The sequence below is a fragment of the Musca vetustissima genome, unplaced genomic scaffold (genome assembly GCF_032173495.1).
Source record: "Musca vetustissima isolate MV318-11 ecotype Yass unplaced genomic scaffold, APGP_CSIRO_Mvet_v1 utg704, whole genome shotgun sequence".
Lineage (NCBI taxonomy): Eukaryota > Metazoa > Arthropoda > Insecta > Diptera > Muscidae > Musca > Musca vetustissima.
The window spans coordinates 871717-898311 of NW_026876336.1; the positions used below are offsets into that span (position 1 = coordinate 871717).

General features: G+C 31.7%; 1 protein-coding gene across 1 annotated transcript in view; it reads left to right on the forward strand.

Annotated features, from left to right (window-relative positions):
- The window catches only part of LOC133338928 (serine-rich adhesin for platelets), a 48955-nt gene that overhangs the window by 6761 nt on the left and 15599 nt on the right, over positions 1-26595 (forward strand). The window contains exons 2-5 of the mRNA XM_061547057.1: positions 13319-13386; positions 13531-13665; positions 13711-14109; positions 14230-16917. Coding sequence (XP_061403041.1) covers positions 13319-13386; positions 13531-13665; positions 13711-14109; positions 14230-16917 — 3290 coding nt within the window. The remainder of the gene's footprint in view (positions 1-13318; positions 13387-13530; positions 13666-13710; positions 14110-14229; positions 16918-26595) is intronic.

Genomic DNA, 26595 nt, shown 5'->3' on the forward strand with positions numbered 1-26595 from the left:
GCAAAAAAAAAAAGAAAATAAGAAAATAAAAAAAAATTGAGGAAAAAGTGGAACAGGGAAAATCGGTGGTTGAAACTGAAATTTTTCAATGGTATTAATGCTTTCATATAGGATAAATAACGAAAATTCTGTTTTTTGTAAACAGACATTAGGTTTGTCTGTGTACTTTTCCAGTAATAATTACTCAGTAACTTTTTTTGTGAGAGTAAGAGAGATTCTTCTTCAAAACAGTAAAATTACATTTTCAATACTCAGTAATATAAAATTCAAAATTGTGTAAAAAGACAATATTTAGTAACATTTTGTAACAATTGTTACAAAATATCGAGTACACAGACAGACTTATTGTTCTATATTTCAAATGCAAAAAAAAAAAAAAATGAAGAATTTGTTTTTGTTATATTTTTTTAAATTTATATGCAGCAAAATTCTATTAAACGCCCTATTTATTGTATGAAAAATACTGCAAACGTTTCATAATTTTTTCCTCCCTACATACTACCTTGCTGACATTTTTAATTAAAATAAAAAAATTGCACATCTTATCATTTAAAGGCAGGGTTATTAACCTCGTAATCACTTTATTAAAAGGGGTATTTGCTTTGGTTGTGTATATTTTAATAATTAATAAAGGGTTAAAAAAAACGTAATCACTTCGCTATATGTTTGTTACACATTTTTTATTATGTATTTTCAAATTTAGTTTAGTCAGTTACCTAATTATGTTTGTTATTATTTTATTTGTAATTCAATCTCCTCATTACGTTATGTTTTTTGTTTACATTTTTTCATTTGAACGCAATGTCGACGAAGGTGGTAGCTGGAGAGAAATTCGATAACAAAACTAACCAGTTTTTATTATTCGTACAGTGCAATAACAATAAAAAGAAAAAAATAATATTGCAAATAATAACCAATCAATTTATTTGTCGTAATATGTTTGGGCAATATAAGATGTGTAGGGCTGGTAGACTTGGTTCTAACATTAATAATTTTGATATTTTCTTATTCGATAGCGTATTTTTATGTATCTTTTTTTTCAATTTTGTGTAATTTGGGTATTTTGGTGAATTTTGGGTATTTTTTGTTGGTCGGAAATATGTTGATGTCATTTCCAAATTCTAATTGGCAACACTATTTACTTACTCTTATGTTATATGTATAACAACAATTGCTGCTTAAACACACTGTCATAACAAGAGTGCGTTTGATTAAAATGCAAAATTCAAAGCATACTTTTAGGCGTTACCAAAAAGTTAAATAATAGAAAATAATTATTTATTTCAACTTAAAGAAGTAAAAATCGGTTATTAAAAAAAAAAAAAAAACAAAACACATTTTTAATAGAATGTGTTTATAATGAACAATATAAAAAAAATAATTTCCGATATAATTATATTTCTTATTAAAAACAATATGAAATAAAAAAATAAAATAAAAAAATATAAATAATATATTATAAAAAAAAAAATAATGTGAACAATATTCGATTGCATATTTAATACTGTTATATTTTTTAGATTTTTATAACTGTATACTTATAGTAAATGACAAATACTTATAGTAAATAACATTTACATAAGTTTATAATGTGGTTTTGCATTAAGTTCATGTAACTGAAAAAATAAAACAATTTTATAATGGCATTTAAAAAGAAATGTGATCTAAAAATGAAAATATTATAACAATAATACTTGTTCTTACCTATTTCAATATCAATTGCGTAAAAAATACACAGTTTTTTTCAATATCACAAAAACAATATTTTTGTGGTTGCGGCAAAAAATGTCTCTCTCCTTCCTTTATCTTCTGATTTCCCAAGTTACCTATGGAAATTTTAGTGGAAATATTTGTTATTATTGCAATTTGTTTGTTTTTTTTTTAACATTGCAGCGGTTTATTTGTTTTGCCTCCCTTTTAGTGGCTGTATTTTCGGTTTGGTTTTGTTTTGGGCGTTATATTTCATCCATTGAGCAAGAATTGAGAAAAAATGCAAAACAAGTGCTGCGTTGTCGGTTTCGTTTTTTTTTTATTAGATTTACACATTTTTCGCTCATTCGTTATATTTTTCGCCATTGCTGTCATCGCTGTTGTTGTTATCGTGTATTGAAACCTCTTATGCGGTAATGTAATGTTATCCGGCTCGCCGCCCGCCCTTCTTTAGAGCTGTCAACAAGACAAAACTAAATCCCACAAATACCAAAATATCTGATATTTTGTAAACAAATGTCGTCGTTAGTTTTAACAGAAGCAACAAAATATTGAAATTTATACAAAAATCATGAAAAATAAGGTCAGAAATGTATGTATGTATAATGTAATAGGGTCATGCTGTGGTGGTTAACTAAATCCTGTTAAAGCACATTGTGAATTATTATGCATATTGTCAAAATGAGGGTGAATATTAAACAAGATTTTGGATATCATTAAAAAAAAATCATGTCCTAGCAAATAATAAACAACAAATTTTATTCAGGGACGTGTTTCTAAAGAAAATCATTATTCAGCACATATTTTATTCTAAGTAATTGTTTTGATTTTTTATTTTAATATTTTGCAATGAAATTGTTATTTGCTTTCACTCAAAATTTCCAAATTTTATTCCTACGTAAATTTTCAAAAAATGTAGTTTAATCAATTAGATTCATCACCTCGAAGACAACATCTTTACATTTTTTAATGAAGATTGTCGTTTTTATGTTTATGCCCTCGCATATAAAATTTGACAAAAAACAAAATCGATAGAAAAAAGAGAAAGTGATTTTTTATCTTCCTCTATTGTCTATTAAGAATATTTGTTTTCTTAAAAAACAAATCATTTCGTACCAGTTGACATTAAAAGTGATGTTAATGATGGTGATTATCATCATCACCATCGTTGTCATAATGATCATTTACACACACTCCTCCTCTGTATTCATCTTGCATGTGTATGGAAACAAATGTCAAATCATAGCAAATGATCTGCTTCGTCCACTTGAAAATAAACAATTACATACAATTAAAAGAAATTGTATTTGAACAGTAGTAGTAGCAAAAGGGACAGACAGTCAAAGCGACAGATGGTGGATAGAAAGACATCGAAATTCACAATTGTTTTGGATGAAAACAATTTCATTGATCAAGACATTGACCCACTTTATTTGGAACATTTTAACGTTCTTCTTCTTTGGCTTCTTGCGATTTATTAAAGATATCACCATGACAATGTGAGTGAGTATATGGCTCTGTTGTTTGCTCTGTCACTTTACAAAAGTTTTATTTTGTGAAGTTTTTTACTTTTTAATTTAACTACAATGAAAAAATGATGCATAAATAGTAAATAGTGCTACCAGTTGTCTGCTTACTATTAAAACGTCGGAGGGCAATGGTGGCTGGCATCAAAGCTCCTGCTTGTCTATTTGTCCGTCTGTCTCTCTCTGTCTGTCTCCACATCAAATCATAACAATATGAAGATTAATGATCTTCAACATTAACAATGTTATGGTAGATTTGTAAACAAATTGTTGTTTGGACTGTCATGATAGCGGATGATGGTTGGTTTATGACAGTTTTGCACTCGCCACATCATTTAATATAGAAAATCTGCACCAAACAATTAATTATAATTTGTATAGCAATGAGAATAACTCCTTTAAAACGTTTTTGCTTAAAATCTAAATTCAGCAAATTTTTATGTGAAAAAAAAACTAATTTCTTAAAGCTTAGTAACGTTTTTCACACAATTTTCTAATAGAAAGATTTTTTTATATGAGAAAAACTTTATTCGGCAACCCTTTCACAGAGAAAATATATTCAGCTGTGTGTTTTCTACAAAAATGTATAATTCAGCTATGATTTATTCTATACGAAACACCCATTGCCTATAGAAAAACTCAACTCAGCAAACTTTTTCCTTATAAAATCACAATTCAGCCAAGTTTTTCTACACAAAATTTCAGTTTAGCAATACTTTTCTACACAAAATCCTTATTCAGCATTCATTTTCTTTATAACATGTCATTTCGGTAACGTAGTAAAACATCTTCAGCTATAAATCTCTATAAAAAATCAATTCAGCGGGGTGTTCAAGGTAAAACTAATGTTTGCATAGTTTTTCTATATAAAGTTACTATTCAGCAAAGAATTTTTTATAAAATATAAATATACAAAGGATATCAGTAAACAGTAACCCAATTCGGTAAGGTTTTTTACATAAAATTCGTATTCAGCAAGGGTTTTTGTGGAAAGCCTATTTAAATACTTTTTTCTTCGAAAAAAACTCCCAATTCAGAAATTTTTCTCTGTAGAACAAATTAATTTAGCAACGTTTCTCTGTTGAAAGCTGTATTCCTGTAAGTCTTTCTTTATAAACGTTAATTCAGTAAAGTTTTTCTATAGAAAAATTTAATTCAGCAACATTTTTCTATAGCAAATTTGTATTCCGCAACGTTTGTCTATGAAAAATCGCAATTCAGCTATCTTTTTCTACATTATATTTAAATTAGCATTGATTTTATAAATGAAAACTTTAATTCAGCTACTTTTCTCCACAAAATACCCCAATTCCGCAACATTTTTTCTAAAGGCAGTATTAATCAGAAGCGTTTTTTAAGGAAACCCCCTAATTTAACAAAGATTTCTGGAATTCAGCTGTGTTTTACTATGGATTTTTGCTTCATAAAACCATATAGACCTTGTGAGTTTGCGGATAAATCCACCTTACGAATATCAAAATCTTTTTTCAATATATAATTAACATCTGTTTATTAAGCCAGTTGTATTTATTTATTTGTATTAAGTATCGCTCTACCAGCCAGGTTTGTAAACATAAAACGGCATGCATATCATATTGTGTGTTGTTGTTGGTTTTATTATTGTTGCTGTTGACTCTTAACGATCAACATGTTAAAATGTAGAGTAGAGTAGCAGCCGCTTTAAACGGGGAACACACACACCCAAAGAAGAGGAAGCAGCAGCAGAAGAAGAAAAAAAACAATTCGAACAAATATTTTGATATTGTCTTTAGACATGTTTGAAGTATTTAAACGCTTAGCTTAAGAGCAGATACTTAGTATAGTTATCTTGGCTGGTTGGCTGGTTGGATGGATGGGTACCACTGCCACCAACAAGTATCGTGGCGAGTGTGTGTGTCGGTTCGTACATGAATCTATGTACTTCAAGCTTATTAGCTTTTGTTGAACTTGGATAAACACAAATTGGAAGTGAAGAGATTGAATGATGTTGGCAAAGGAATAATATTAGCATCATGGGTATGAAGACAGACGGACGGTCGGAATACAGTGTCATGAACTTGTTACACATAATACAAAACATGCAGAGGAGCAAAGTTTCATTTTGTGTGCATATGTATGTGTGGTGACAGAAACCAACCAGCAACAGATGCTTTGTGATAATGTGAGCTGTGTGGGAAACTCCTAGTAAACCATTATTCATTTGGGTTTTTATTATTTTTTGACTTAATTTGATACCTTTATGGCATGTAAGGGCATGCAGATGCTGATAACTGACTTTATTCGTGTTGAAGATGCTGTGATCTTGCATATTTTAGTGGCATGTGACAATGTAAAAAATCGTCTTTAATTTTATTATCATCTTATTGAATAAGCTGCTTCTGCCTATTCTTTCTTACATGTTTTCTCTTTCTTTCTCCTCCGAGTCTATTTTCTTTCTGAAAAGAACTATGCAAATTGATTTATTTACACCGGCTGAATGTCATTGTATTCTTTTATAATTTATGTTTGCAAATATGTTGTTGTTGTTCTTTGTTTCTTCTGCTTCTTCTTCTTTTTCTATTCATAACTTGTGATTTCTTTCATTCGTTCAAACTTCCGTTATAATTAATGCAAAATCACTCAACTGCCAAAGAAATTTCAGATTTTTTTATCAGTCTTTCATGGCATGAAACATGACATTCATCCATAGTTACGATTTGAACGAGGGTGGTTACAAATGTTATTCAGCCAAGTTTTTTTGAGAGAAAAAAAATATTATCAACAATAATTTTCGCTATATTTTCCTAGAAAAAAACTTCATACATGACCATTTTCATATAGTAAAGATTAAAACATAAACGTTTATAATAGAAAACATAAATTCAGCACATTTTTTTATGATTTTCCATAAAAAAGTAAATCCTTTTTTTAATAGAAATATTAAATGCAGCTAAGTTTTCCTGTAATACAAAAAAAATATTCTTTAAAAATATCACAACTCCGCAAACGATTTCTCCAGAAAACATCATTCAGCAAGGGTTTCTTTACAAGAGGCCTCTTACAATAATAGTTTTCCAATAGAAAATCACAATTCAGCAACTTGTTTCTTTATAAAATACCAATTTAGCAACGTTTTTCTGCAAACTAAATATAAAAAAATGGTTAACAATCCTTCTAAGACCCCTTTCATTTTCCATATGACCTAATGTCTTCCCCTCAATATCAAATGCAGTCAATTTTTAATGACAATTGTGACTTCAAAGAATAGATAATATAATAATTTGTCAATAGATAACTGAATGAATGAAATCGACGCGTTTACGAAACTGTTTTTTTCTATTATAAATTTAGAAAAATAAATATACAACAGACTTAGTATATAGTATAGCTGATAAAAATACCCAAAAGCAAACTAACTAAAAATATTAAATAATAAAAAAATATTGATTAATTTTGTATATATACAACTAAAAGTAAATAAGGAAGATAAAAGAAATATTGAATATCAATGTGACGTTTTTCATAAATAAGTTACTATATTATCAACTTCTGAAAGGGGGTTTATTTTTTTTGTTTTTTCCTCTTTGTTTGTTTGCTGGCATGAAAACTTACTTGGCAAAAATCCATCAACCCAATTTAATTTTGGGTTAATAACCGCAAATCTTTATAGATTTTCATGTTTATTTTTATATTGTTCTTGGTTGGACTTGGTAGACGTCTTTCTTCTAATCAGGATTGTAATATGCAGCGTATTTTGTTTTTATTGATAATTGCAAATTTATTATAACTGAAAATTTGATAAGAAAAATGCACAAATATATTTACTTTTTCAACATAAACTTGGTTAAAACCAAAAATATGGTAATTTGTTTTTTTTTTTATTTATATATAAATTAAAAAAAAATACAAATTCTCTCCAATGGCAACATAACCTCAATAAAAAGTTAAGTTTCTTTGTTGTTTTTCATTTGTCCCTTTGTTCTTATATACATCCTCCAATTCCGCCAATAAGTTCTTTATCCATACGGAATACGTATAGCAACCAATGACCTGTTTCTCTTTTAATCTGGAAATGCAGATGTCCCAGTTTTTTTTTTTTTTTTTTTTGGACACAACCTACTTCAAAGAAAGTCATAAACCTTAATTCCATTTTCTGTTTCACGCATACACACATATTTTACATTCTTCTCTTATGACTCATGCTAAGTTTAAATTGCATCTCTTCTCTAAATTCGTGACGATTGCATTATGCCCTTAATTTAACAATCGAAAATCAATGTAAAATCTTGTCATCTCGTGACCAATATTTACATTAATTTCCACTTAACTGATGATGTTGTCTGCAACAATATTCTTTAACATACATTTTACTTTTGTTTAAAATAAAATAATGATAAATTCCCCGCCATTTTACACAAAGCCAAGCCACTGAGCCAGTTTAGTAACGCAATCGTTGTCATCATTATTGACATTTGACCATTATCATATGAACTCACAACATATGTAAGTAAATAACTGTCGGGCTGTCATTGACAAAGACCAGACATACGAGAGCAAAAACAGTGATTGAGAAAGGACAGAGATTTGCCAAGACTCATATGGTTTAGTATTGTGTTTCTTGTTGTGTTTCTGTTTTATAAAGAGTGGAGCCTTTGTGTGTGTATGCGTGTGCCTGCGTGCGATGGGTTACTGAATTTTATTTCTTTTGTTGATGTCTGCTGAAACAAAACTTGGGCGTCTTTTTAGTTTTGCGGACAATGGATGCTGTGCAGCTTTTATTTGCATTTGTTTTATTTTGCCGTTTTTTGTTTTGTTTTTAAATGATAACAGTATACGCAATATATTAAATAATGCAATATTTAAAAAAAAGAAAACAAAAAACTTAATAATATAGGTCATTGAATTTAACAGGAAATTGTTATGATGGCATAAGAAAGAAAAACAAAGAACATTGTGAGATAGCTGTCAAATAGAAGAGAAGAGATCAGATATTTGCCAATTAGGAGAGAATGTTGTCTGTGATTTGTCTTTTTGAAAAGAGCCATCTTAACATTTTTATGGCAAAACAATACTTTTGGCGCCAAATTCTCTACTATAAGAAACGGGCTTGCTTATTGGTTATGAAATATAGAAAATTAATAAATACAAATTGCGGAAAGTTTCGTTTGCATATTCTCAGTAAATTTTCACTCTATCAAACACCTTGGTAAATATTAATACTCGATTTTAAACTGACTGACGCCATGACTGTTATATGTTTTTTTATTTACAAAAGGACACTATCTGTCATTATTTGTTCCTGAAAAAAAAAACACTTCAACACATATCACTAATACAATTAAATGTAATCGATATTAGTTAAAAGCAACACCCACCTTTGATGAGAACACCTATCAATTTCTTCATTAACTAAACAAAAACGCACACGCAAAGTTTCCACACCAAAACAAAAAAAAAGAGCCATAAAATAAGTGTTAGAAATATGATAAGGAACTCGATAATAGATATTAATATTGAACTGTCTGCAAGCCGGTTGGTTGGATGGACAATTTGTTGTTGTAATCCTGAAAAAACATTTTTCAATATTGAAGAACAACAATTACCATAGAAATTGTGACAACTGTGAACATTGCGGTCTCACATAGAGAAGAGTCTTAGTAACAGCGGGTTTTGTTTTTTGTACACCGGTAGTAATTATACTTACTCTGAACACTGAATATCTGTAAATAGTCTTCTAAGACTTCGGAGAATGAAATGCGTTTTTTTAATGCAGTCTTAAAATTTAATAAATCTATGTGCAGATTACTGGTCTTTTTTATTGCCACTTGGTGTTAAATTATCACCAATTAACTATTAACACTGTTAATAGAGACCGAATTCAACTGTCTTTCCCATTCTCTGCAGTGATATATACATATCTCTCTTTTCATTATTATTCCCTGCTCTCTCTCTCTCTCTCTCTCTCTGCAATGCATTCAAATTATCGAGGGCTAACCGTTAATTTCTCACTTTGTTAGTTCTATCTGCTCTCTTCAATTCTCTTGGAAAACTAATCAAAACACAAAATATAGCAATTGTTTTTGTTCCTTTTCTTATCTATTTCTTTGAGGCTTGACAAATGTTCTTTATGTTTGTTTCTTTTTTTTGCTGTAATTATTGTCACAGTTGTTGTTGTCATGTAGATAAATATCACTCTCATAACAAATGCATGTGATGATATATCAGATAATTTGAACATATGATGCCATATCGTGTATGTTTTTTTCTGCTTTTTTACTGTTGTGTGTCCTATGTCAATTCGACTGCCCTGTGCGTTCTGCTGTTGCTGGTGGTCGAGGGTGTTCGTTCCATGACTAAGAGCTATGAAAACACAAAAGTGCTGCATCCACATTCTGTTTTATGTTTCCTTTTGTCGTCGTCGCCGTCGATTGTTTATTGTTGTAGATTCGTTCTTTTTTTTTTTGCACATTTGCAGTGAGTTGTGGTGTTGTTCAAAAGGTAGTGGTGGACCGGACCCTAGGCATAAGATGCAGAGACATAGCATTATAAACATTATACAGTAGAGGACAATATTGTACAACGTTATGTATTAAAATTTAAAAAATAAAGAAAAGCAAAAGAAAAAGATATTATAAACAAAAATTTAATTTAAATTAAAAAAAAAAAAAATAGAAAATAACAAATTAAAGATAATTAATAAAAAATAATAAAGATTAATAGGAGAGTTCCTGTTATCGCATTGATCATATTTTTGAATATAAGTAATTGTACCCAAATTTGCAGGACTTTCATACTATTGGCTTTTAAGTTGCCTTCAAAGAGAGTTCCGAAACATTGCCCACCACTGTTTATGTTGCATTTTTTCTTTTATTTTTTCCATTGGTGTTGTTGTTTTGTCACCAATATACTTTTTCAATATTTGTTAAGGTTGTGTCCTCAGACACCATCAACTGATTATAGGTACATATGTGCACTACTATTTGTTATTGTTGTTGTTGTCATTGGTATAGTTTCTTATTATTTGCTGCCGTTGAGTCATCACATTTGTTACTATTCTCAAAATGAAAAAAAAACACCAACAACAAAAATATTACACACATTTTCATGTCATTCTATTCAATTTTGTGGGGGTGTATTTATTTTCAACCTTTGCACCCAGTATTGTGTAAATTTATCCTTAACCCATAATGTGACAAGGTGGAATATTAAAATGAAAAAAAAATGATAATATTATGGAAGGAAAAATATTAGAAATTATTAGAAATAATATTCATAACAGAAAAGAAAACATTGAAAATAAACAATACACGAAAAATAGCAATTTGAGAAAAAAATAATTATCTGTACAAATTTGTAATTTTTTTCATCTGATCGAAATGTCAAAATGTCCTTAAGAGTCGTTCTCCTTCTATAAATTTGCTTATCTTTCCCAATAAGTACCAACATATCAAAATTATCACTTCATTATTACATTTAGCACCTAAATATCTGGTGGAGGTGTCAAAAATGTTTTTCTGTGTTTTAGAGACATATTTTTATTTATTTTTTTAATATCAATATTTATCCTAATTCGGCCACTAACAATGAAGTATTTTACCACCTTTGGCCTTGTACCCTAAAAGAGTAATAACGCCTATTAAAGGTTTAACTTTATTAAAGCGCTAATATATGTATGTACATATGTCATTGTGTATGTAAAATACTTTTAGGGTTGATTCTTGTTTTTTTTTTAAGTATTTTATCATGTCCTTCCTTTAACTTAAAAAAGTAAATTAACCGCACCCAATTTTGTTAGAAAGGAAGGAGTTTCTCCTTTTTTATAATAAATGTTTGTTTTTTTTCCAATTTTTTTAGTCTATATAAAAATACAGGTCAAAAGTAAATGAAAAGAAAAACACACCCTATTTGTTTATTTTTGGTAGAATTCTATTTAATCAGAATCCATGAAACATGCAAAGCTCAGGAGAATTAGAAATGAGACAATGTGTTGAAAAATAGTAAAGTCAATTTTTAAATGTAAAATTTATATTTTTGTAATGATAGACTCGGCTAAAAAGGCATTTACATTAGAACTTTTTGCAGGAGGATTCCATTTACATATAAGCAATTGGATTGACAATTAAAACCCACTGGCTTTACTACATCCAGGTTAATGTAAACTCATATTAACATATTAAAGTTTTAAAATCAATGTTTACATAAATTGAAAACATGTCTCTCATTCGCATATGTAAATAAACATTGTATTATACCCACATTTAATTAAAATTAAAACTTTCATTATTTCCTCACAACTTGACCCATATCTGGCCACCTTAATTAAGACAACAAATGTCAATTTGTTGTAGATCTTCTTCTTCTTTTTTCACACTTTGCACGAACATAAATTAACAATTCAACGGCAACGAAAAAAAAATAAAAAACAAAAAACAATAGACCCATTTTGTGGATACACATGAATGAGTAGTAAGTTACATACAGCCAAACATAGCTGTTTATGAGAATATGAATATGGTTGATGGGTATGTGGGGGAGCAAGGTGAGACAAGTAAGTTTGTGTGTTTGTTCTTTAACTATCTTCTCAAGTCAAGAACTCTTCTCATTCTGTCCCTCTCTTCAATTTACACAGAGAATAAAAATAAACCGGTTGAAGTGTTATGCTGATTTAAATAGCTTCTCAAATATTTATGTGCTCCCTCTTCCACTCTCTCACGTCTAGTGGTATCCCCTTTCAAAAAGGTCTGTGTTTACTAATTTGCAAGCCTTCCTTTCGGGACCCGCTCTCATGGCTAATTAGAAATGTGTTTTTGCAGAGTAATGTAATGCCGCACACACACAAACAATTGGTTTTCTTTTTATTATAAATCGATAACAGACAGGCAAAATGACAAACAGATTTAATCGAAAACTGTCAATATTTACCGCAATTTCCTTTTTGATAGATTCCTGAGTAATTAAGTTGACTTGACTACTGGGGGACATGACAGATTTAATCACAACTATATGTTGATACTTTTAGAAAAGTTATTTATGGGGGAATCAGAAAACATTATTTAATTAAAGAAAATAATCAATATATACAAGGAACTATTTAAGGTTGTGTAGATTAATTTTAAATTTAATATCTATATTAATAGGTTATGGGCTTCAAAGAAAATTAGCGATTTTTTTAGGTTATGTAGAATAACTTTAGTTTGATACATGTCTATGCAAAATACCTATATTAGAGCTTATGTTCTTCATTACATTCCTTGTTTTGTATCAAAAATCAATTTTTTGTATCAATAAAAGATGAATCACAAACATTTGTTTTCATTTCAAACAACAAAAAATGTGGCGCCCAACGTGTTATTCATTTCAATTTCCCATACATTTGCTGCTTGCAAATGACAACTTCTGTTACTCATTCTCTGGCAATTTTGAAATTAATAAAACTCATTTTTGATGACTGGCAATTTTGTTTTTGAAAGAATTGAGTAAAAAGGGGTAAAAATAAAATCGCAAGGGTAGGTTTTTGGTCACGGCTATTGTGTAAATAATAAAAAAAAGAAAAGGGCTAGGGCTATGTTTGAAAATTATGATTACTCTGGAGCACTTTTTTATACAAGTACCTCATTATTTTTTTGAAAATTGCAATTGGTTTGAGTTATTTCAATGAAGTCATAACATTGGATTAACCCTTTCGGGTCTCTTGGATGATTTTACTTAACGTTTTCTTTTAAAGATTTTTCTATTAAAGATTATAATTTTTTATAATAAACATATCATTCATATAATATTTCCCTTATAATTATCACTGTTTAAATTTTCTGTACAATTTCCAAAACCTACCATCCCACTTTCCATTTCAAGAAATCCATTTTTTTCAATTGGAATTTTCCCTAGTTAAAAAATTCTATTCCAATAAATATGTAATTGCATTAATATTCTTCCCTATAATGTTACACTAACATCCGTACGTTTTGTAAACTAAGAAATATTTTATTCTTTTTAATTCATTCTGACTGAATTTCCATCCATCCGATTATCCAAAGATTCTTTTTTCTTGTGTTTTTTGTTTAATTTTTTTTCTGATTTCCTTCTTTCTTGTGTTATCTTTTCAGATGGTTTACATTCCCCTACCAAAGATTTTAATAAATCATCATCGCCATCGACAGCAACAACAGCAAAGGTAAATAAACAACATGCAACAACTATACCGGCTGCAATTAAATCAACATCAACGACAGCAGCAGCAGCACTACCACCACCAACAACAACAGCAACAAAAATCACATCCCCACTAACCATAACATCTCCACACAAAGAATACCAGGCAGCAACAACAGCAAAATTGTTTGGAGGTCAATATACAGCAATAACCGAAGCTCCAACTTCAGCAAGAACAACAACAGCAGCAGCAACAGTTAATACCAAAGACGAGATCACCACCACAAAAGATCCAACAACAGTAGCAACAACAATGGAAGAAGAATATTTGGAAAAAACAAAAAAGGCCAAAGAAATAACAACAAAAGGTAGAACAGCAATCAGCCGAACTGCTCTAGGAGAGGAAGACGACAACGGCGAAGATATACACAACAGCATTACAACTTCTGGCATAAAACAACAACAACAATTGGCAACCCGTTTAACGGGTTCTTCTTCATCATCGTCATTGTTGTCGTCGTCGGCTTCGTCCACATCAACATCAACAATGATTGGTAGTGGTGCAACAACAACAGGCACCACATCGACTCAACTAAACAACAAGAGAGAACTGAGCAGTAGTTGTGCTGTGGAGAGAGAGACCCAACACAGCGGCCATCAACAACAAGCGGGTCTCATCAACATAACTGGAGCAAATAATGGTTCGGCAAATCAGTCGTCGAGTAAATGCGAGAGTGAACGTTTAGTATGTGCGGCGAACAACAGCGGTTCTTCATCGGTTTCATCGACAACAACAACAAAAACAAATACAGTAGTGAAAATATCACAAAAATTACAAGAAAATCAATTTATTAAAAACGAACAGCAAGTGGTAAACAAAACAAAAATAATAAAGACCATAAAAACAACAGCGGATTTGAAATCCCCCACCAAGACGACTACTCTGTCCACGTCTTCATCTTCAACATCGTTTGCCTCGTCGACCAACAACAGCAGCAGCGGCAGTAACTGTGCTGCAATCAAAAAGAAAATGGTGGCCATGCAAGAAATGAAGAAATCCACCCAGAACTCTGCCACACATTTGCATCATTCCACATGCGGCAGTGGCGGCAACGCCACCAACAATGGTGCCTCGGTCACCTCCAATGGTCGCAGTAATCGTATGGGAGTTGGTGGCGGTGTCATCAGTTCACAGAACTCCAACGATTTGGATTCCAACGAGGATTTAAGCTATGGCCCTGGTATTGTGTCGAAGCTGCGTTGTCGCTATCTGAGCCTGGCTCTGCGTGAGTCCATGGAGCAACAGCGTCTTAACAAAGATCTTCTGCGCCGTTCAACCAGTTTAAATAATCTACTGGATGATGATCGTGCCGAGGAAGAAGAAGAGGAGGAGGAAGAAGACGATGAAGAAAACATTGAAAATATCGATGTTGGTGGCGGCCAAGCCGGAGACCAATCGCAGAACACAATTTCAAGTTTTACGCAGAAAAAATCGGGTATTCTAAAGAATTCGTATTCCCCGCAGGAAAAACGTTTCTCTCAGGGTTCGAATGGGGTGGGAGTAACCTTTACCGAAACCTCATCGTTTAACAAACGTTCGCGTCACTTAAAACGCGGTAATGATTCGTTGAAACGCGCTCGTTCCGTCGAAGCTTTGCTCAGTGAAAAATCGCCATGGCAGGGCCAACGTATGGCCGCCAGTGTAACACCCACCTGTGTGACCATTGAGGATAAAATTCAAAATGCCCGTGAGCGTTTGCACCAGGGCACCGATCACATGCCGCCCAAGCGCTTGACCTCCATCATCGATGACACCGAAAGGCCACCACCGGATTTGGTCAAACAGACCCTCAAAATGTTTGAGGCCAATGCCAATCGTCGACCCCGCAACACCAATCGTTCCAATTCGAAGGGCGAGGTGGCCAGCAAAGTGGAAACATTTAAGAACATTATCAAAGATCAAAAGCCGGTGGTAAGTTATCCCAAGCCATTGAGTCCCACCAAGAAATTGGGCGGCGGTGGCACTCCCAATTTAGTGAAGCCAACATTGAAATCATCTTCAGATCTGCAACAGACACCTTTGGGCCGCAAAACAATGGCTGCAATCAATAATTCGCATGGCGGTGTTGGTTCGGAGCCAAAGGCAAATACCTTGTCAGAGCACACACCAGATATTATTCCCCGACAGAAATTGCATTCGGAAAGAGAACAACACAACAGCAAAGAGAAATACTCAATGGGCATAAATAAAGAGAAGTTTATGAACTCTCTGATGGAGACACCGCTCTCCACAACTGGAAGTGGGGCTGTGGTGGATTCGCCCCTTAAGAGCACTGCCAAAGACAGATTTCTTGCCTCCATGGTGGATTCGCCGGTTACAGCTCTTTCCAAAGAGCTGGAGAGAATGAAACTGAGCGATAGCAACTCACCGTCGCCAGTAACAGCTGGCGGAAAAAGCGATAACTTGAAAAACGATAACTTGTCGTCGGGTCGTAGTGTAGGAGACGGAAGTGAGGCTAGCGGTAGTGTAGGAGGTGTTGATATTGATGGCGGTGTTAGTAGTGGTGGTGGTGATCGTAGCGGCGCCGACGACAACAGAAAGGTTGATGACGCATTCCACAACAACGACGACTACGACGGCGACAATCAATGCAACAACAAAACAGCCAAGCCAGGAGAAGAAGAAGCAGCCGAAGTGAATACAAATGAATTCAGCAGCTCTCTTAAAAGCGAAAACGATAAGATTAAGCAACAACAGCAACAAATCAACAATGAAACAACAATACAATCGAACTCCACCGCCGCCGCCACCACAACCCAAGTCGTTCCCTCTCAGGCAACGAACGAAGCAACGGTTAAGAAGGCTCATAGTGCACACGGCAGTAGTGATTTAAGTGATGGTGAAGACGACGACGAATACGGTATTCCAACGACAAAACGTATAACGCGCGCCGCCTTGGATAATATAGCCAAAGCCGGAACCACACAACAATTTAAATTCTCAAGTAATACATCATCATCCCAGTCCAGCAGCAGTAGCAGCACCACAACATCTGTAGCTGGTAAACAGATCGGTGTAATAAGGCCACTACAAAGTAACACCTCCACCTCCTCCTCCTCCTCCAATACAGCCAATAACAGCAGTAACATGGAGGCACTGAAGCATTCCTCCACCACCACAACATCGTTGCTGACCTCAAGGGAAATTGAGAAAAATCGTATAAATGATTTAAAGAAATCGTCATCATCGTCAACGGTAGTAACATCATCATCATCGTCGTCATCTTCCACATTGGCCTCCTCAGCTAGTCTTGATGTGATTAAGTCCTCCAGTAATAGCACCACAGCATCTGGTGGTGGTTTCACAGAAGTTGATACAGTTATCAGTGCTACAAATAGCCCCCTGTGGGCAATGCGCAAACGACGTCAAAATCCTCCCGCACCACCAGCCGAACAGACATCGATGGTTTTCAATTTCTCCAATCGCAAGGAAGTACCCGATTATATAGAAAATGATGGAGTTATATTTAGACGTAAACGTGAATTACCAAAGGTAAGTTGAAAAAGAAAACAAAGCGGAACAACAACAACAAGAATAAAACAAATGCATGATATATTGGGGTTGTGATGCAATGAAATGACAGTTGAGGTAGTGTCTAGATGTCAGTCATAATAAAAACAATAAACAAAGAAAACTAATTAGAATCTCGTGTGCTCAAAAAAAAAAGAGGGAACATCTTGTTGTTGACTATGTTTTTAGTTATTAAAACGTAGTTTAATATTCGGCAATCATATTAGCTTTGATCAGTCGTGGATCTTTGAGAAATTGTTAAATTTTATTCTTTTCCTTTAGTCTGTGAATAATTTTAATAATTTGTGGAATTTTTAAAATTGGATGTTGTTCTTTTATGCTGAAGTAAAGAGAGTGAGAGAGGGAATTTGACAGTTGTGTTACTGAGAGTTTACGAACTCTATGCTAGTTACATCAGCTGATTTAAGAATCAGCTGTTTTGTTTCATGCCAAATGTAAACAAGTCTCAATGGGGAAAAATATATATTGTAACTCATGTGTTTATTTTAAAGTTTACTATTCGTTTACTCAAAAAGTGTAGTATTCTTTAAATTTGATGTTGCCATTTTATGCAAACATTCAGTTGTGTCACAGAGAGTTTGGGAACTCGTAAACAAGTTACATCAGCTGATTCAAAAATCAGCTGTTTTATTTATTTTATGGCAAATGTAAATTGCGTGGATGATCTCTTTCAACAGAAGTTATTGAGAATTTCTACTGGATAAGTAAACGGATATACCGAATATTAACTTTGCTTATAAGATCATATTTGCAATTTTTTACTATAAATAATTCGAAAGAGGTGAAACATTTGAAACAATCATAGAATAATTATCTAACATTTCAAATTTATTTGAAAAACATGCTTTTGATTAAAAACTATGAAATTGATTATCAATTATTATGAATTATATATTCCTTGGATGTATCACTCATACAAAATGAAAACTACGTAATATAACCTAGATATGATTATCTCGGCATATATCAAGTGTTAAAACTAATAAACAATTGAACTCTTTGATGTTTTTCAAAAATATATGGGTTACGAACAACTATTCTCTTTTGATTTCGAAGTATGAATAAAATAGAGAGAACTTCATATTAATATTAACCCCTTTTATTCCATTGTGTACAAAATATAGCTCTCTCTCTCCGTCCATATGTTGCTACTGTCCATTTCTAACAAAATTGATAATATTTATAAATTAGATTTTTTTTTTATCAAAATGTAATTTGGGTATAGTTTTTTTTTTTTTTTTTTTGATCAAAATATGCCTTTCATTTGGCCCCAATTTGTTTTTAATACTTTTTTGCTGTTCTTTAATAGAATCTGTTTTTTCGATAAACATTGCAGAGTCTCAGTGAGTTATTATTAAATTAAACTCTTTAAGCAGAGCATTGTGATAATGGACAATATTGTTTTTGTATTCACTACATGTTGTATATAAATATTCATATATTTATATAGAAATACAGAAGTATAGATAACAAAAAATATACATTAACCACCAGATACAGTAACAGCTGGCTACTGGGAATTATCATACTTTGTTTTTTTATTACACTTGCTACTAGGCTAGGACATTAGTTGTGTTCCAGTTTTTATATATTTAAATCGTTCTGAAGAGTATAAAGTTGGAAAACAATTTCAAAATTCTATAAATATTTAAAATTGTGACTTTTAACCTAGCCCATTGGGCCAATTTCCATTCCATTTTTTCGAAGTGTATTGTTATAAATAAGGCTAGGGTTCTACTCATTCATTTTATATATGTCCCACCATGTGTGAGTAATTGATAATCATAACAAAAAAAAAAGTAAATAAATAATAATAAAAAATAAAAATTATAATCATCCACAAACAGATAGACAATTACAATAAATTCTCATTCGCTTCTTTGTTTGATGTGCGAAAAACAAAATAGAATAACGAGAAGAGCAGTTTATTTTTAAAGGGGAAGGGTAGAACCCATTTAATTTTAGCAGAGCAGAGGAGATCGGAAGTATATTGATATAATAAAATGGTAGAATAAAAACTATCCATTTGTGTTCGTAAAAACCTTCTCTAAATAGCTTCCTTAAAAAAATTCTATTTTGGGTTCGACAGATATCTTCAAAAATACAAAGGACATTTAAAAATTGTGTAGTTGGCGCCCAACAGTTTTTCTTTTACTCACTGCGCACAATCCATAAAAAGTAACGATTTATCTTTGTCGCCTTTTTTTAAATTTTTTTCTATAAATGCAATTGAATAAATAATAATAATGAGAAGGAAACAATGACAATATGGTGACAACAACAACTTCAAAAAGATATCCGAACAAAGAACTCCCAACAAACAAAGGGTGGTCGATCGTTCGGTGGTGCTGGTCTCTCCACAAAAATGAAACAAACAGAAATCTTATAAAGCACTGGAACAAAAGCAAAAAGGCGATTACATATATAAATAACAAATTCAACAGAAAACAAAAATATGAAAACAAAAAATTAAAATCTTAATACGGAAGTAAATTTGTGACGCAATTATTTTATTTTGATAAATTAATTTCCAAAAAAAGAAAACATTTGACATATACAGATTCTTTGGAGAGGCGAAAATGTGTCATTACAAAAGGAGTTTAGGATAAAATTATAAAATATATGTGTCATAAAATAATATCAAAGGTTTCTTGGTGGCGGCACAGAGAGGGAATTTTTATGGTTTTTGTTTGGCCAAGAGTTTGTAAACATTTTAAAATTTTTCGGTTTCAATCAAGTTTTAGCATTTCGAACAATGGCTCATTTTGATATAGTTTAGCACCAAAATATTGTTAAATTTTTATTTCATTCATTAAATATTATTTTCGCTATGCAATTCTGACCATACCTGTGACTCATTTACTGTCATATTACGCTTTTGTTTTTGCGCGATTAAGTTTTATGGTTCACTGTCACAAAATATTTGGTTTCGTATTAATGAAACTCATAAATGGAATGTTTATTCTTAGTTGCACTGATAAAAAACCTATCGATACTCTATACGAAAAGGGGAATTATTTATACAAATTGATAAACGAATCTTGACCACAAAAAATAGGTTTTATTCACAGTTTTTTTCGCAGAACATGTGGCGGGGAATCACTTGTGAAAAATACAACCGAAGTTCTATATGAAGAACTATTCGATTACGATTTCCTCACAAAAAATCCATTTACCTAAATTTTTCTTCATAGCTTAATTTTTTTTCTCAGCAGCCACAATATAAAAATGGTCGACTGTATTTAATTTATTATCAGAAAACAAAAAGAAACAAAATTTGGCATTTAGAAATTTAATTATATGCCGTGGAATTTTATTTTGCCACTACTCTCCCTCTAACAAACTGGTGTGTTTTATAAAAAAAAATATTTATTTTAAAATTCATTAATTTAAATTAAGAATGGAATTTGCAAGAGGAATTTTTTTTTGAATAATACCAAGCAGAACTCTCTCTCTCTCTTTGTTTGAATAACTCTTTTGTTTGCTCTTGACTCTTGGATTTATGATCTCTCTTTAAAATTCTGAAGTTTAACCAGGGATTTGTGCAAAAATGTAATTCCCTCTCTTTCTCTTCATGTTATTTCCCCCCAAATAGTCAACAGGGGAATGCCACCAGAAGTAACACATGTAGCAGACAAAGATCAATCCAAACTCAAACTAAAATAATAACAAAAACAACAAATCACATAAACAAGAATCAAAAACGAAAGAAAAGATATAACAACTAAATAAAATAAGACAAAAAAGGAGAGAATGTATAAAAGTTATAAAAAAGAACATAAAGAATTTTTATGTACATATATTGTTGTTGTTGTATACAAAATACCCCATAACAACAACATCAACTAGTACAACATATGCTATGCAACTAAAACGAACCCGACCGACCGATCCACCGATCGACAAAAACCACAAACAACACTTGAAGCCACTCTGTGCCGCCTTTATGACTTCGTTTTTGTTTCACTTTAACCAACAGGTTTTTTATTTATGTTGTTGTTGTTGCTGTTGTATTTGAAGTCATCGTCTTTTTAAGTTCTTTCTTAGAAAAGAAGGCAAACCCCAAGCAGGCACAGGAAGGTAGTCCGAGAATTTTAACCAAACCTCACAGAACAAACACAAATCATATGAAGAAATGGGGAAAACATTTTTTTGTCTTTAATTTTTATTATTAACATCGCGGCAAATGACTCGCTGTGCGTTTATGAGGAATCATTGTTTGAAGCACAGTGGTGTGGAAGAACAAAAAAATATATATTTTTAATGAGAATAACTAATTAAAACTATTCTTTTTTTATATAGGATGGTTTTCTATTGACTCAATACGAGAGCAGTTCGGAAAGTTCTAAGCACAAAAAAGCGCGGTATAAATATAAAAAACGTTAAGTGTGTTGGAAACTTCCATCTCTGTTATGAACACATTTTAAATTTTGTTTCGATCTGGCAACTTCTTCATATAGAAACAGGTGTTCAAAAAAGACACATCCGCAATATTTTACAATGGAAAAATTAGAAATTCGTGCTTTCATTGTAAAAAAAGACTATTCGCAAGATTTTTTTATGCAATTCTGGACTAACCTTATAAAGTATGCTTTATCCTTTATTGGCAACATTGACAAGGGATCTGTAGGCTGAAAAGCCTCATTAAAACATATGGCCAAGCTTTTTTGGATAAGAGGTTTTTCAAAATGTATTGTTAAAGCGTGAAATAAATTTTTCAGTCTTTCATTCCTTGTCACAGTTTCTACAAGGCACATCAAAAGTCTAATGATGAATAATTCCTTACATTTTTTATTGACGCATTTTAAAAATGAAAAAAGAAAACTTGTTTTCAAAATTTTTCTTTTGAAATAGAAAAGAAAAAAATCTCTTTTTATTTTCATTTTGGCCAATAAAACTGGAAACAAGTTTTCCAACATTGTTGGTTATGTTCAGCATCTGATTGACTGTATGTCAGGTCTTCTGATTGCCTATTTACCTGTCTGAGTTTGTAATAATAATAACAATTCTCTCGTTCTCTTGTCACTTCATCTTCTCTGATCATAAACAAATTCTTTTTATGTCTTTTTTTTGCCATAATTATGTTCCAAAACCGGCCATCTTATTTTTAGGCGGCAGCCAAGCTCTATGGCTTGCAGTAGGTAAAACAAAACTGGATTTTCTTTGTTGTATTTAGCTTTACACAGATAGGCAACAACAATTTGGGGATTATGTTAAGAAGAAAACGAAAAAGGTGCAACCTAATCACTGAACAAGTTGGCCAAGTTTTTCCACTCAAAGTTGGCCAGCAGCTGTTGAAATATTTTAAAATTTCAATTTCAGCTGCCTTTATTTCCCTTGGCCCTTATTTGAAATTGAAGCCATTTGATGGCCAAGCATTGATTTTAAATGGCGCCCAACATGTGATTGTGTGTGTGTTGGACAAAATATCTTAATGGTTTTATAAAAAAGAAACAATTTGTTTCCAATAGTTTGTTGGCCTGGTCAAGAGGCTTAACGGGTGCAAAAATGTCTGAAAAATGAAACCAGGCTACCTTAAAAATTAACTCTTGCATTTATATTCTTTTGGTCAAACAACATCCACTTGGTTGAAGAGATCAAAGCCACGCCATTGTTGGTCGCATTAAGACTGCATGTGAACTTTTGCGGCCCGCCGTGTAAATTTTTAATTCCCATGGCAACCAATAATAGCAATAACAACAACTTGTATGAAAAGGAGCCAAGGTCTTTGCTTTGGGTGCGATTTTAAACAGCTGCCGGACATTAACATGTCCAGTTCAGCTAGCTAACCGGCCAGCCGGTTGTTTTGTTGGCCTATCACTTTGGGTGCCGTCTGTTTATTGGTTCTCCTTCTTGAAATCAAGCTTTAATTTGAACAAAGAGAACTAGGTAGATAATATTTTGCACAGATGTTTATTTTTTCTTCTGTTGAATGCCGGTATAACAATGTATTTGGACTTAATTTCATTTATTTAACACCAAGTTAATTTTTGAAACTACTTTTAAAAATCCTAATGGGATATTGATATGATCTTAAAATAATAATCTAAATACTATTCTGTTCCAGAAACCCAAGAAATAGAAGAAAAAAGTATTATCGTAGCAAAGATTAAATAAGGGATCTATAGGCAGAAAAGCTTTCACAAGAGTTCTAGAGTCTTGAAATATTTTTATCAGAACTTAGGTGGACAAAATGTATATCATTAGGTGTTGTGAAGAAAAGAAGACAATTTTAAAAAGTATTTTAGTGTTAAAATATGTATTCCTAAAGCGCTTCATGAGAGGGGTATTGAAAAAAATGTCAACGGTTCTATGGGCAGACAATTCTTTCATAAATATCGACATTTAAAATCTTGTAGGGAAAGAGTCTACTTTGGTTATAATATCCTGAGGATCTTTCAGGTAGAATTTTCTTATAAATAACATTGTAATGTTTTCTATAGTACGTAAAAAATACCTTAATTAATTAAATACCTTAAATATAAGGTATTTAATGGTATTTAATGTATTTAAGGATTCTATAGACTGAATCCTCTTTTCAGTAAATAATAGATTTATTTATTTGTGAAACAATTTCTCAATTTCCCATTTATAGTGAGAATAAATGTGAGATGTAATTTTTTAAGATTATAAGTGTTCTATAGATCGAATAACCTTTAATAGAAATCAAAATGATGTTCACAGAGTGTCTTTCAAATCTATATTCTGATGTTGTAATATATCTGATTTATTAAAAAAATTATACAATTTCCGTGTTGTGGACCCCTTTTTTCTCTCCCTCTCTCATCCTCTTTCCATTTTTGGTGAGAATAGAAAAGGTATTGCATTAAATGCATTTTTTACGTTGTAATTCAGTATTCTTGCCATATATCAAACAATTTCCGCATAAAAAAAAATCATTTTCTGTTGGACATGAAATGGACTGCTGCCACTAACCAGCCAGCCAGTAGCAGCAGCAACAGTAAAAAACAGAAGCATTGACTTAGTGGCATGTCTCTATGTTGTTGTTATTGTTGTTAAACATTTCGCGGTGTTGCGTTACTGACAAGTCAAGCCATGTTGTCGATTGTCGATGAATTTGAAAACGACGAGTTGGTGAAGTCGACGGACGGACAGACAGACAGACAGACAAAGTGTCTGTCCGACTCTTATTTATTGTGTAATTTTACAATTTATGGTGTGTTGCGACCGATCGCCGTGAGCTCTGCTGCTCTATGTGTGTGCTTTTTAGTTAGATCGCGACGATTATGCGTTTTTAACGTTTCAATCTGTTGTTTATTTATTTTTTTTTTGTGACACATTCACATGTTTTTTTGTTGTTATTATTGTTAATTGAAAAATAGTTAGATAATATAGTTAAGTGAGAAATAAATTGGAAAATTCTATTGAAAAAGCCTATAACCCTGGGAAGCATGATTTTTATTTATAAATAAACAGAAATTGTTTGAGGAAGAAACTGTCTATAAATTGATTACACTTGAACTTGAGAGAATTGAGATAGGAAATGAAGCTCTCAGACAATTTCTAATAGATTTTTCAGTAACAATTGAGAAATTTATTTTGAAATTTGTATCAAGAACAAAAAAATGTATGGTTTCCCTCCAACGAAAAAGGTACGTTTATAGTACAGCTATAGTATTAAGCCCCTAGAATAACTTTGTTTCGCTTTTTTCGCCTTTCCTAGTGTTTTTAAGAATCGTTTTTTTTTCCTTCTTCATTTAAACACACCATCCTTTTTTGCTACTACTCAAAAATATTTCGAATTTTATCGATTGTTTTAATCAACAAAATTATTTGTAGCGATTATGATTCATTTTTGTTTACAATTTCAAAATTAAAAAATAAAAAAAACTTCGTCACAGTTTTTAATTTTTCATGGAATTTTGTGTACACAGCTACAGTTTAAAGTTCGCAAATGAAAAATGAAGAAGAACAGACTCAGTATTCACCACTTGAGATTTGTGACTTATTACAGTGGCTAATGACGACGTGACCGAAATGTAATTTATGATTCACACACGACAATACGACGAGTGCATGTGTGACGTTGATGGTCGTGTTTTTTGTCACCGTGGCTAATAACAAACATTGTCAACATTTGTTTTTTCGTTTTGCAAAACAATAAACAAGGAAATTAATTTAATAACAAATGTGAATACAATTATTTAATTTGAATTTACAATCTCCTCTATGCAGTTCGAGTTACAGCAGCTAATTTAGCTTTTAAAATTGTTTTAATTTTTTTAATTTTCAATTGTGTAATTTGTTTATTTCGAAGTTGAATCACAAGTGCCGCCCAACGTTACTGCAAGTGTTCAAATGTTTGCTTAGAATATTAAACGATTGGCGCCCAAAGTTGCTGCAAGTGTTCAAATGTTTGCATAGAATCGAAAACGATTGGCGCCCAACGTAACTGCAAGGTATCAAAATGTTTGCATAAAATCGTAAACGATTGGCGCCCAACGTTGCTGCAAGTATTCAAAATTTTTGCATAGAATAGTAAACGATTGGCGCCCAACGTTACGGCAAGTATTCAAATGTTTGCATAGAATAGTAAACAATTGGCGCCCAACGTTGAACTAATCATTTCTTATTCGAGTAGAAAATTGCAAATGGCAATAGATGTTCATTAAAGGCTTATAGAACATATTTTGTGGGAAATGTTATATAGTTTAGGATTCAATGTCATTTTTATAAACTATTGCCCTTTGTTGTTGTATTTTTACATACATGTGTTTTATTTTTTTCATACGAATACGCCAGTTAATTATGCGTAACTGACATTGTAAACAAACAAACAACAAAAAAGAATCATTCTTTGTGTGTGTGTATTTGAATAAAAATATACGGGTAATATTTAACAATAACATGAAACGACCTTGTCATAAATATTTACATAACAACAAATAATAGGGAAATTCTATGGTTTCTTTTCAATGAGAGAGAGAGAGAGAGAGACACTGAGTACAGCTAATTGGCTTTTGGATAAATCATTGTTGGAAAAAAATTGATATTTGATATTTTATTTTAATTTTTAAGAGATTTCTGTTTAGACTTTTCATGGAAACTCAATTCGTAATCGTAATTTTGGTTGCTTCCAAATTATTTCGTTTCAAATTTGAATTTTTGGGTACATTTTTTAAAAAGGTTTTTCTTTTTTTATTTCTCATATAATTATACAGTTGTCATAAAGCCAAAATCGATTTAGTACATTTTGTAAAGTGAAAACAAACTCACAAACAAATATGTCCTCAGGAATAAACAAAAAATAAAACAAAATTGATGATTTACACAAATTCCAATAAAAACGTGGCAACATTAAAAAAAAGAAACAACCTGAGTTTACGGTATTTTTGATTTTTTGTTTGTTTTTGGCTGCTTTCAAAAAGGGTTAATGACTTTTTAACGTATAACTACCACCACTCTTGGTTATGTTATAGGCTAAATGTGAGCAGTTTGTGTTTGGTTTTTTCTTTCGTACATAATTTAAATATAATTAGTTAAAAAAAAAACAACAACATAATTTAAAAGTAAACCATTAGTAGCCAAAGACAATAAAAAAATAAAAAACAATCAATTGTTTTCCAATACAAAATCGTTTAACTTATTTTCATTTTATTTGTTAAAACAGACAGACAA